Genomic DNA, 12,966 nt, shown 5'->3' with positions numbered 1-12,966 from the left:
ATGCTAATGTAAGATTTCCCTAAAGATTATTATTATTATTAACCATTAAAGTAAATGGGTGCTTAATGAAGATGAAATACCAATAGAAGGCAGGCATATTCTACTACATCTGGTATCTTTCTGTGCCCTCGGGGTTAATACGACTCCCGAATGCTCACATTTAACACCTAGTATTGTGCTACATTGCTATGACTTTGTATTCATGGCCACGTGATCCCATTTTGCAAGGAGGGTTTCTTGCTAACTTGCAGGGTTGTCTTAAGCTTATGCAAGTATATGTGAATTAACAAGCATTTCTATCATTCACTGTTTGCCCCAGTCAAACATTTAGGACTGTGAATAAGGTTTTTTTGCAGCATACCTACACCCCTGGGAACCAGAGAGGTCACTTAATATTACTCAGGACCAGAGTCTGAAGACTGATTTTGTTGACCAAGTTATTTCCTAAAATTTTGTAATGGCTGTGAGATATAACTATGTTTAGGTTGGATATTAGTAAAACATACCAGGTGAATATGACCAAAATAATTTCCTAGTAAATTGCAAGTTCTGTCTAGCTCTACCTGACCGTGCTCTACCATGGGAAAAGGAAGAGAAAAAGCAAAGTAGTGTTCAAGTTGGGTTTGTTAACTAGGCCTCAGCTGATCTTGACATCCAAGGGATAAGTGAAATAATGTTTTAGATCCAATAGGGGTATTTTCCATTCAGGGGTATAAAATTCCTTTTAGGTGTATATATATTTTAGTAGTCAGCCCCAGAATCATCTGTTTCAGATGTGTTAATTAAAGTAACAGATTTTTGAAACATATTTTGTCTCTGTAAGTATAGATAAATATTCAGTTGAAGTAGGACTTGCATTAGAAAGGAAGCCATACCAATGTTTACCACACACAACCAATGCTAGCATGAAATACTCCTACCACTGTGTTGTGGTTTAACTCGGCAGGCAGCCAAACACCACACAGCCACTCGCTCACACACAACCCCACCCCCACCCCCCCCCCCCCCCGCAGTGGGATGGGGGAGAGAATTGGAAAAAAAAAGTAAAATTCGTGGATTGAGATAAACACAGTTTAATAGAACAGAAAAGGAAGGGAAAATAATAAAAATATTAATGATGATGATAGAATGTACAAAATGAGTGATGCACAGCACGATTGCTCACCACCTGCTGACCGATGCCCAGCCCGTCCCCAAGCAGCGATTGCTGCTTCCTGGGCAACTCCCCCTAGTTTATATATTGAGCATGACGTCATATGGTACAGAATACCCCATCGGCCAGTTGGGTCAGCTGTCCTGGCTATGCTCCCTCCCAGCTTCTTGTGCACCTGGCAGAGCATGGGAAGCTGAGAAGTCCTTGACTAGGTAAGCACTACTTAGCAGCAACTAAAACATTAGCTTGTTATCAACATTATTCTCATACTAAATCCAAAACACAGCACTATACCAGCTACTAGGAAGAAAATTAACTCTATTCCAGCCGAAACCAGGACACACTGGAGAGTTGTGCAGGTGTTCAGAATGTGATTTAAAGTATCTATAAAACATTATCAACTTGTATTGTGAAAATTTGCTGCGGAAGAATCATACTCTCCTCAAGTGAAACAGTTACTCTCCTCAGCAGTGGAACAGTTAACGACTGTTGTGATTTCAGTAGTTATCAGACATTTGGGCTAAAGACTTGGAATTCTGAGGGAAATTAAGGTTGTGGGTTTTTTGGTGGTTTTTTTTTTTTGTTGGGTGATTGTTGGTTTGTGTTTTTTTTTTTTTAATTCAGCTTACTGTTTCCCCCCTCTCCTTGCCACTTTTAAGTGTGGCATAAGTGTTTTTTTTTTATTTTATTTCTTTAATATTAATCTCTCTTGTTTGCCTTTATTGCCACATGGCTTCAGAAGCTATGTACAAGGTTGGCTACGCCCAAATTTCACCCTTATATTGTGAAAGCATGCCAATTCTTGTTTCCTTTTCTATTTTAAACTTAATGGCTAGAACAGCCTGAAAATGAAGCTTGAGGGTATGATAGAAGAAAAGAATATTTGTAGCTTTTGTAAAGACCACAGCAAAATTTTGATTAAATGTGGGTCTCAAATGTTCAAATGAGCGGAGTTTAGGACTGCCATACAAAAGTACAGGGTATGGACACCAGGGACACATGAACAATGTCTGTGGCAGACTAGTTTATGGATTTCTGTTGAAGCTGCTCTTCTCTAGTAACTGCTTCGAAGTATTCCTATTCTATCTGCCTGATGTACCATTACTATTTCAGAGTCAAGTACTTTAGGAAATTGATGCATTTGTTATCTGCAGTTCATTGTCATGCTGTCAGTGGTGGAGCGAGTTCACCCAGGAAAGCTTAACCAACCTCACAGATAGCTTCCCCCCGCCCCGGACCTGCATTTGACTCGTTTTCCAATACAAGTGGCAGTTGCACAAAGAGAATAAATATTTCATAGGCTTGAACCTCCTAAATAAAATACTAAACTTCTATGAATGTTTTCAAGTTTCTATGCAGCTGTTCAGACTGACATCTTATTTACCCCATGTGAGAATTACAGGAAGATAAAATAAGGTCATAAGTTTTTGTTCTCTTAGCCTTGTCTAGGTTAATGCTGCTTTATAGTTGTTGAGAAGTTATAGCTCCTAATGAGAATTTTGATGTTCTACAAATTATAGAAAAATGCAAGGTTTTTTATACTTCAGTGAACTGGTTAACATTTTAATGTCGGGTTTTTTACGCTTTAGTTAACATTTGCTCTTTACTTGTAACCTGATGATGTGGAAGTTCTTGGAGAAGTGCTCTCCAAGTTCTGTCCTGTTCTATGAGGGGAGAAATTAAAGTTCTATATTTTGTTTTCTGTTTTTAAAAATATTATCTATTTAACTCACTATAATAAACATTATACCTTAAGTAAGAGATTTGATTACTTTCTTTTTTGCATGGTATAAATGCATTTATAGCTGCCTGTAGTTATCTGTCTATACTAAAAATCTCATTTTAATGCACAGGAGTCTAGATTTTTGCTCTAGCAAATTCCACATATCGAGTGTTTGCTATGTAAAGTTCGACTTGTTTGAGTGAAGCTTATTTTCTTGAAATGCTAAATAGAATGAAGTATAAAATAAAAAAGTATAATTAGGACATGTTAAATGATTGAACTAAAAATAAAACTAAAACATATTCTTTGTAGTCTTAGTTATCTGTTTGGATTGCTACATTATTTTAAGTTAGCAGAAACTATGACCATATGCAGTATAGTAAAAAGTACAATACTTATTCTGTACAAAGTTGGTTTAAACAATATGTGGCAATTACTGTATTTTAGTTTTATTTAAATAATTTAATAAGATCCTCAGTGTTAATGATCTGTGGTTGTTTTTTTTTTTTAAAAAGATACAAGAGTAAAATCATTTTCTTGCTTTTAATTTGTTATCCTTTGCTGCCCTCTTCAGCTCAAATGATGTACATCTTTGGAGCAAGGTAAGCGTAGATAATAATGCTGTAAATAAAATCAAGTTCTTTAGGCACTGCGTTACTGTAAATCTGAATTCTGAGCCCGATAATTGTAGAACTGATAAATTTGAGCAAGACTTTTGTCAGTGGCAGATTGTAGAACTGTATGAAATTGAGTTTTCAAATTGGACAGTTAAGTGTAATTGTGAAAAATCAAATGTGATGTTACCATGTAGTGTAGCTTATGCTACTCTAATTTCTAGATCAATGTTGTTATAGCTGAAAGTAGTACATAGTTGTAGCTTCTGGAACAAAGTCTGCCATAGTTGTGCAATCTGCCATTGTTTAATTCCCTTTCCTGCCTTCCCTAAACTTTCTTCCTGTCCCACACTAGTACTAATAAAATAATAAGGCACAATTAGAATTTTAAAGTCTTATAACTTAAAACATTGAAGGCAAAGCCAGATAAAAGTCATCACCTGGATGAAGTCTAGGGGAAATGACTGATCATCTTGCCCTCCCTGGTATGAGCTACATTAGGAAGACGATGCAGTATAACTTCGTCAATAAATTTTGCAGAGCACTGGAATAGAGGAGATGTTGGCAGATAACTGCCTGGGATGTGGTTACAGAATTTAGGAAGGAATGCACTGTGCTTCTTGTCTTTTTTTCTTCAATACTGTAACTGCTGACTAATAAACTAGTACATGGCTTGCAGTATATTTTAGATTTTGCGAAGAAATCTTGGAATGAAATGGAAATTGTAATTTGGAAATGAATGATCAGGTACAACTTGTGAGGTGCAGGGTTTTTTTGTATTTTACTACCATTTTCTGTTGTGTGAAGACTATGGTGAGAGGATGTTTTTGTCCTCTGCCTCTATCCTTCCATTTTTGCATTTAAAAAATAAAAGGAGAAGGCACGGAGAGAAAAAAAGAGGATCTCATTACTCTCATTATGAAATTAATTTTGAAGGACAGTCAGAGGACTGAGGTAATGGTGCACGTGAAGTGGTATCTAGAGTTACTTCTGCTGTTCTCCACAATGGAAAAAAGATATATTTTGTTGTCTTTGCTAAATTTATGAGTAAATACGTGTATTAACCTTCTAAAATAAGAAATGCTAACTTGGGAAATAAATAGATACTTAGCATTAGAAATAATATCACACATTCATTTCTTTTTTTTTCTGTAAGCCATCCTTTTTGGTATTCTCTGAGATTTGGTTTGGAAGGAGAACTGTGTTATCATGACTTTCTTGGATTTTATTGTAGTTGTAGGTTCTTCTCTGTGTTGATTTGCCATAGGAGGACGGGGGCAAAAGGGCAGAAGAAAGCTGTAGTTTAACTGTGCACAGTGTCCGTGGTGTTGGCAGAACGATAAGTGATAGATACGGTATTTCGTTGCACGTTTGGTATTTTCTGGCTTTGTTTATGAAACAAATGAAACAAAAAATGTTACTTTCATTAACAATTGAAGTTGAGGGTTCCTTTTCTTTTGTCATTACTTAAAACACAGCACTTTGACAGTGGGAATGCACCTCCCTCTAACTTTTTTCAGATTGCATTCTAGAATCATGGCAGATAAAGCAAAATTCTTGAAATACTTAAAATCTTGGTTTTGAGCTAAAGGTGATGTAATTTCCTTAAGAACAGTCAAATGGATTTTTAAAGCGATGTAGTTTAGGTTAAAGTATTTCTAGGTAGGATGTGGGGGCTTTTGAGTAAATGCTTCTTTTCCTCTGATGTAGTAAAATCTACATATTCCTTCAGTTTGTATGACTGATGGAATGTGTGCTAAATTTAGTCAAATGCAATTAATTTTTATAGACGCATATGTTGTCATTCAAAATTGCACTTATTTACAACAGGTGTACTAGTTATCTTAAATCTAGCAGAGCATGATAAATCGTGTTCCTCTATTTTCTTTATGTATTTGCTTCTTTCAAAAAAAAAAGAAAAGCTTTAAGGGCCAATTTCAGCCTTTCAGTAAATTGGAGCATAATTGTAGCATCTCAGGAGCGACACTGGTTAAGATTTGCTTTAAGCGATGTGTTATGATAGCTAACTTTCTGTAGAATGATATATAAAAAGAGTACTTGAGTGTCTGTCTTACTACCATACCTCAGAAAGCATTTCTGTTTGCAATATTTTTTTTAAGAAAAACCTATTATTTACAAAAAAAACTTCCTTGTATTTCTTAGGGAATTACTATGATGTGGTAAAGAATAATACTTTAACAGAGAAATGCTTTATTATTTTGAGAATTCAATTTCAGATACTATTTGTCCTTGCTTGCTTCTTTTGGCTGCAATGTACGATTATTCTGTCTTACCAGATAACAGAACTGTTGTACAAAGATGAACGTTATTGCCTGACGCCTCCAGGACCAACTGGTAGAGTTTCAATTTCTATGATTGTAACTTATCCACAAATCCGTTCTTCTGTGTAATGATGGGTTTGAGGGATTACAACAGTAAACACTGATTGCTTCTTTTTGAAAGTGAAATTTGAAAACATGTTGGGTAAAATCCTGATTCGAATAATCAGAGCATATTTTGTGAGATCCATGAGATCTTTTTTTTTAGAATTATAAACAAATCTTGCTGATAATGATTTATTTTTCTAAGTTTATTACCCAAAATAGAAGTTTAGAATGAACACAGTATCAGTGCTTAAATACTTCAAAAAAAAAAAAAAGCAGTTTTTCAACCTGGTTTTACCTTTAGTAGCTCTTCTGATTTTGTGAAGCAAAATGGTACTTAACATACCAAATCTTCTACTTTGAAATAAGTATACTTTTTTTGTATAATCTGGTTTTTAAAAAACAGAGGTTTTTTTCCTCCTGTCGGGGCTGGAGAGACAAGGGGTATGGGGAAAGCTAACCATTGAGAAAACAATAATTGATGCACTTCCTGTTTTCGGCTACGGGACCCCATATATTTTACACTTGCATAGATAAGAAACTTAGGTCTGTTTGCTAAAATCTGTTAATCTTGATTTTCATTGGCTAATAGGCAACTTCTTCAGTATTAGTTGATCTAATGGTTAGAATACTTTTTATGGTTTTTGTATTTTTATATTAATATTACAATACTTAATGTAACTTGGTAATGGAATATAATGGGTAAAATGTACGGAATAAATATGCAAAGTGTTAGAAATCTGTTTTTTCTTTTGAGCAATGACAAAATATTTGTGGCAACTATTTGGGGTAGCGGGAAGGAAGGGGGGGAAGGCCTTGGGCAGTACCACTTCTGTCACACAGTAGTGGAAAAAATAAATTGAAGTAAGATTCTGTACTGAAAAGCTGTCACTAGGTCTGAAAATAATTAATATTCCTTTCACTCACCAGTTAGATATGTGCTCCCAAACCACATAATCTCTATGCCTCAGTGATCATTGTTGCCATTTCAGAGCCTCTCATCAGGGTGACATCTCACACCAAAATGATTTCTTATAAATTAATCTTGATAACATGACAGTCTCGGTAATTTTAGTGGAATGCTTTCTCTTGTTTTTTTCCACAGAAGCTGTTGGCTATTTTCTTTATCACTTGATTGACAGCATGAGTGACTCAGAGGTACAGGCCAAGGAGGAGCGTTTGAGACAATACTTCCATCAGCTGAAGAAGATGGTACCATTTCATTTTTTGCTACATAATGCCTGTCCTGCCTGACATGTATCTATTAGATTTGAAATTGCTGCTTTTAAGTACAACCAGACCACTTCTCAATGACATGCAAGAGCTGGAGACTTGAATTACATCTGAGATAATTTCTGTTAGACAAATTTCAGTTTGGTTGTGTTTCAAAACTCATATAATTTTTTCCCCTCCTCTTGGTACAGAATATAGTTATCCCTACAACCCACTACAGCGGCATTTGCAGACTGCTGGACTCCTCTCAAGTTCCTGAATTAATTAAGGTCTGTGGTTCTATAGCAATTACTTTGAACCTAAAAAATGGAGTATCTGTACTCTGTGAATATATTCTCCTTTGCAAAATAAATATCTTTATGCAGTGATTATATGTAAGCCTTTTAACCTTTCCATGATTTTTCACTGTTGAAGCTGTTTTCATTTCATATGTGAAAGTTTGAGGGATACATTTAATAAGTGCTTTTTCAAGTCAATGTAATAATGCTGCAGAATACAGCTTTTTTTTTAACATTGCATTTATATAATTAACTTGAACATTTTTAGCATGATAAGCTTACTTAGAGATTGAACTTTTGGGGGGGATTAGTGATATCTTTGTCTTACTACATTTTAGGATGCAAGGTTACTGTCTCTTAAAAAAACCCTGTCTACAGACAACATTCCAGAAGTAAGTGAATTCACAGACAGCTATGCTTGTTCTTACTGTAATAATAATGTTTGGATATGGGTTTTAGATGAAGTGTAATCACTAGTTTTCAGATCATGGAAGTATATTAGCGTTATTTAAATCTACCATTTGAAGTTCAGAGGTTACTTTCCAGAGTAGGAGTAAAGGCTATCCCGATTTTCACTTAGACCTGATACTTGACCTTGGAGTTGGCTGAGGTTTCATGCCTCAGTTTCCCTGTCTGGTAAATATTTTTTTGAAAGTTCTAGTTAGCAGTGGTGGTGTGAGGCTTAATTCATGCTTGTAAATTACAGTGATCCACTTGAGTGGCAGGAACCATATAAATCCATACTGCTTGTAATGGTGGAGTGTCAAGTCTTTACATCTCTGATCTGAGCAGAGTGGAGATGGAAAAAGGAACAGGCTTCTGTTCCCTACTTCCCTGAACACAAAGAACTGAGTACGAGAGAAATAGTAATGTTGACCTTTGTAGATATGCTACTTAATGCCTTTTTTTACTGTGTTCTGACTCAAATCTTCAATTAGTATGTAGTATTTAAACAGATAAAAGCACCTTAAATGATTAAAAAATTCCTTGTAGTATGAAAGAAGAGGATTATTTTGTCTGTCTTTTGTTAAAGTGATCCGACAAGTTGTTCGGGGAAGGGTGTTTTTGCAATTGACATTCTTTCTGTTACCTCCACTTAGAGTGCTAAATCTGACGTGTCTGCTTTGGAGAAGAAACTAGAAAAGCAAAAAGCTGAAAACCAGCCTATTACAGATGTCTTGAAACAACTCATACATGCTCTTTGTGAAGAAGAGGTATCTTAAGCAATGCAGAGATAATTGGAAACACATAGCTATATTTTTAAAGGGACGTAAATGACTGTATTATGGAAAGACATAGTTAAGCAAAGACAAGTGCAATGCTTGCATGGTTTGATGCTTATAAATCAAACATAAGTGCAAAAAGCAATTAAATCGAAAGGTTAACTAATTTCAGCAACACCTTGAATGGCATGTTTTGGGGTTGCTGAAGTTTGTTTACGATAATCTGCAGAGTGAATGATAGTAACAGCTGTGATAGGTTTATCATACATGCCAAATGTCCTTTCAAGCCATGGCTCCGGTCTCTTATATCTAGATTGTCAAGCAACTGATACATGCACTAGTCATTTGCAATTCAAATATTACTAGGTTGTTAATGCAGGGATTGAAATTCCATTTTCCTGCAGGAGGAAAGCTCTTCTGAGATAAAGGGTCTCTTGCCTTCATTCGGCAGGCGTCCAGCTGTAGTCTACATTCATTCAGTGTGTGTCTGTAATTTGTGTGGTATCACCACAGTTTATTCAGTTTCTTGTTCAGTATGATCCTGCCTATAAAGCTGTATATACAGGAACAGTAACAGTCATGCAGATGGTAACACAATATTCTCTGTTGCTAAGAATACAGTTTAGAAAGAGTGATTCTCAGCTGTCTGTTTCTACGATTTTGTATGTGAAATAAGACTAGAAGCAAACACCATTGTAAGCTCAAAGTGGTCAGATGTATGAATAGGAATGTACTAAAAAAAATAAGCTTTCTATGGGATCGTGAAGTAGTTTCTTATTCTTTAGAAAGTAGTTTTGTTATGTGTTTGGCAGTGTACCAGGTGAAAATTGTTATGAATTCCAAATAAATAAGAACTATTTTAGAATTTGGGTTAATCATGTTTATGGTGTCTGTCGGGATTAAAAATAAGTATTACATTAAAACATGCTAAAAATATAAATGTAAAGCAAGAAAATTTATGTAGAAATCTACTCTCAAGTTTATCTAAAAGGTGTTTTAGAAAAATACTAAATTCTGCAGAATTCAGTCTTAAAATTCGCTAAAGCAGTAGAACACTGTTTCCAAATGTGATCTTACACTACTAAAAGCACTAAAGCAGTCATGTAACTGCACACTGAACATATAAGAATAATGTCATATTGACTTTTCCTCTAGTTCACATCTTTGCTTTGTTCCTTTTTTAGAATATGCAAAAAGCCCTTGAAGTGAAAGCCAAATACGAACCGGACATGGTTGTCGGTGGCTATGCAGCCTTAATAAATTTGTGCTGTCGACATGATAATGTAGAAGAGGCAATGAACCTGAAAGAAAAAGTGTAAGTACACCGGCACTGAAACATGTCACAGAGATTTATGCTGATACACAGACCTTGTTGAATTAAGTAGGTTGAGTATTAACCCCCTCATCCATTTTTAATTAGTTTTCCCCACCAATGTATGTGCATTTAAAACAGTCAAGGGTGTGGTTTTTTAAAACAACAGTTTGCTTTGTATAATTGAACATCAGAAGCAGCTACTTTGTATGGTCAGTAATTACCTTTTTTTTTTTTTCCTTGGTAAAGGCAAATTGCTACATAGGATCTGTTTTGTTTTTATTTTAAACATACATAATGCCTAAATTGAAGGGGGGAAAAAAGTACCTGTATTATGTGTTAGAATAGCACATAAAATGTGTTTAGAATATGCTGCACCTATATTGTCGTTAAAATAGCAATGTTTGAGTGACATTATTTTAAGACTGTCAACAAACTTTCTACTTTAAATTTTTATTTTCAGAGCTTTGTATTTTGGCTGTGAAAATTAGCTCCCAGCTAAAACATGCTATGCATGACTTACCCCGGAGCAAATTCTTACAGATAATCTTCCTATTTGCCCCTTCCCTTTTTCCCTTGAAAGCCTCCTTTCAGTCTGATACTGCAGTGAATATAGAACAAGTTATGTGTTACTTTCAGGTTCTCTATCTCATATGCACTCAAAGTATTTGCTTTGGTTTTACAGTAGGTTAGCAGGCAGGTGCTCATTACACCTCGCTAGTGTTTGAACTTATGTGAAATGATTGAGTTATGAATATCACGAAATTTGCCACTCTGCAAATAATTCGTAGTGTGTTGGTTTTGGCTGTACTACCACTCTCACACAATCCTCATAGTGAGCTTGCATGAAGTAAAATTGAGTGCTCTACTGGAGCTTCATGGCAGTAGCACATTTTTACTGATCTGCCTCAAGTGTAGCATAATATTGCTAAGAAGTGATTCTTTGAATTGTTACAAAAAGAAACAACAGAGAAGAATGAATTTTAAAACTTCCAGAAAAGAGAAAAAAAAATACACAGCAGAAACTTCAAAAGAGTAGCTCTGAACTTGTTACTATAGGCGAATAGTTTCATGTTCTTTATCGAAAAGAATATAGCCCTGCCCCAGCCACATGGACTGAGTTTTCTTCCCAGGCTTCTGGGAAATACCTGTTTTATGGAATAACTACCAAATAATTAATTAAACCATTTTAAAATATAACTTTTGGGGTTTGGGCGTGGGAAAATGTGTGGAAAATATTTTTAAATCACGTTTTAATGGTGTATCTTTTAAAGTCTATCAGATTTTTCCTTTAATACTTATTATAACTTTTAGCTCTCAATGCTGATGTTTTGTTATGTAGTTTTAAAAATAAACCTTTAAACTGAATCCATAAAATGTGAACTTCTGTTGATACAATTCTTAATCTTTTAATTTCTAGCTTCCCTAAGAATTCACCTGTTGCTCTTGACACTGGAAAGTATGTAGCACTGGTAGAGGTCTTAGGAAAGCATGGTAGACTAGAAGGTAATTCATTTGCTTTCATTGTGTGTTTCTGCTATATAATAAAGGTATCTTGCCTCAAGAATAAAAATGTGAGTTGATATTAATGGTATATCATGTCCTGAAAAGTGCTTGAACATTTTGCATACAAATTTGCATGTGAATTCAACCAGAGATGCTTGGACAGTGCAGGCCATTAGTTTTAATGGATTGGCAAGCTTGTCATTTACATTTGCACAGCTCAGTGCTTTTTGCATTTCTGCAGCTAGTTTTTATTAGCATTGCTGTTTGGATTGAGTTTGAAGATCATGACTTATGGCACAAATTGCGTATGTGCCTAGACTAATGGCTTTGTTTTTGCTTAAGAAGGTCTGAAGGCTGAACATAAAACCTATAAACATAACCTTCTCATAAGAGCCAAGTACTGCAAAAAATCATTTAACTTTTTATAAAGTATATATTTTTCTGTTAGTTTTTTTTATGTGTTTGTTATTGAATTTTAGAGTCAATCTGTCAAACTGCCTGGAAATTTTGGCTTTTAATGAGTGTTGTGCAAACTGCCTATTTTGTATTTCTAGATGTTTGCTTTAAGCTGTTAGCTCTTTAATTTCTGTAATTTAGTCTAATGTAATTCTGTAATTTACATGATTTGGTTATCTTTAAAAGAACTCTAGACTGTCATCAACTTTAAAAGGTGATTCTGAATATCAAGTTCTATGATTTTGTAGAAGATTTAACACCATAAAAGCATGGTCCAAGCCTAGACACAAAATGTTACGGTTTTATATAAAACACTATACAATAAAACAAAAAAGCGAATGCAATTTTTTTTCTTGTAAGATCTTTCTTCGAAATTTGTCTTGGCCTCTTACTAAGCTTACTGTTAGAAAAATAATAAACAAAGCTGATGTTTTCCAAATCATAATAAATCAGATCATGACCACCTCTACATTAAAGCAGTTTGAAAAGATTGTTTGCTTTTAAGAGCATAAATGTCCCTCGGAAAATAAAACAATTCATAAATGTAGCCAAATGTAAAGTGGTCAAAACATTCTGTCTATGCAATGATTATGAACATTATAAAAATGCATTTATTTCATATACCAAAATGTTTGTTTCTGCCTTGCTAATGAAGCTTAATGAACCTAATGTTTTAACATGCAGTCTGTTAGAAAGCTTTCATTGGCTCTCCTTGGCTAATTAGTATCGACACAGCAAACAGGCCCTATCGGTATCAGACCATTAGTCTGGCTGTATATACAGTGTAAACATATCTTTATTATCTGGCCTCGTGACAAGCCATCTGCTGAAGAAACAATGGAGTGATTTAGCAGATGTTAGCATTGAACGATAAAAGCATCCATTTAGTAGAATCTTGCAGCTATAGGGCAGACTATACAGGGTTACATGGTGCAGAGTGGGCACACAGTTCCTATCTATAATTTGTAGTCAAAGTTGCAGCAAAATGATAAAACCATGCTATTGTGGATTTATAATTGTAGTCTCGTTTAGAAATGCAAGTAGTAATTAACTTGAAATCGGCATTATACGCCAGAATTTACAT

The 12,966-nt window shown here is 34.9% G+C and overlaps 1 protein-coding gene across 1 annotated transcript in view; it reads left to right on the top strand.

Annotated features, from left to right (window-relative positions):
- LRPPRC (leucine-rich pentatricopeptide repeat containing) overlaps positions 1–12,966 on the top strand; it is a gene marked incomplete at its 3' end in the record, with an annotated part of 55,437 nt that overhangs the window by 19,382 nt on the left and 23,089 nt on the right. Inside the window, exons 14-21 of the mRNA XM_009580685.1 lie at positions 3,451–3,478; positions 5,788–5,845; positions 6,980–7,086; positions 7,299–7,376; positions 7,724–7,777; positions 8,486–8,599; positions 9,793–9,923; positions 11,341–11,426. Of these exons, the coding sequence (XP_009578980.1) occupies positions 3,451–3,478; positions 5,788–5,845; positions 6,980–7,086; positions 7,299–7,376; positions 7,724–7,777; positions 8,486–8,599; positions 9,793–9,923; positions 11,341–11,426 (656 nt within the window). The remainder of the gene's footprint in view (positions 1–3,450; positions 3,479–5,787; positions 5,846–6,979; positions 7,087–7,298; positions 7,377–7,723; positions 7,778–8,485; positions 8,600–9,792; positions 9,924–11,340; positions 11,427–12,966) is intronic.

Source organism: Fulmarus glacialis, unplaced genomic scaffold, assembly GCF_000690835.1.
Source record: "Fulmarus glacialis isolate BGI_N327 unplaced genomic scaffold, ASM69083v1 scaffold16336, whole genome shotgun sequence".
Taxonomy (NCBI): domain Eukaryota; kingdom Metazoa; phylum Chordata; class Aves; order Procellariiformes; family Procellariidae; genus Fulmarus; species Fulmarus glacialis.
The sequence above is the reverse complement of the archived record's forward strand: the minus strand, read 5'-3'. Positions and strand labels throughout refer to the sequence as shown.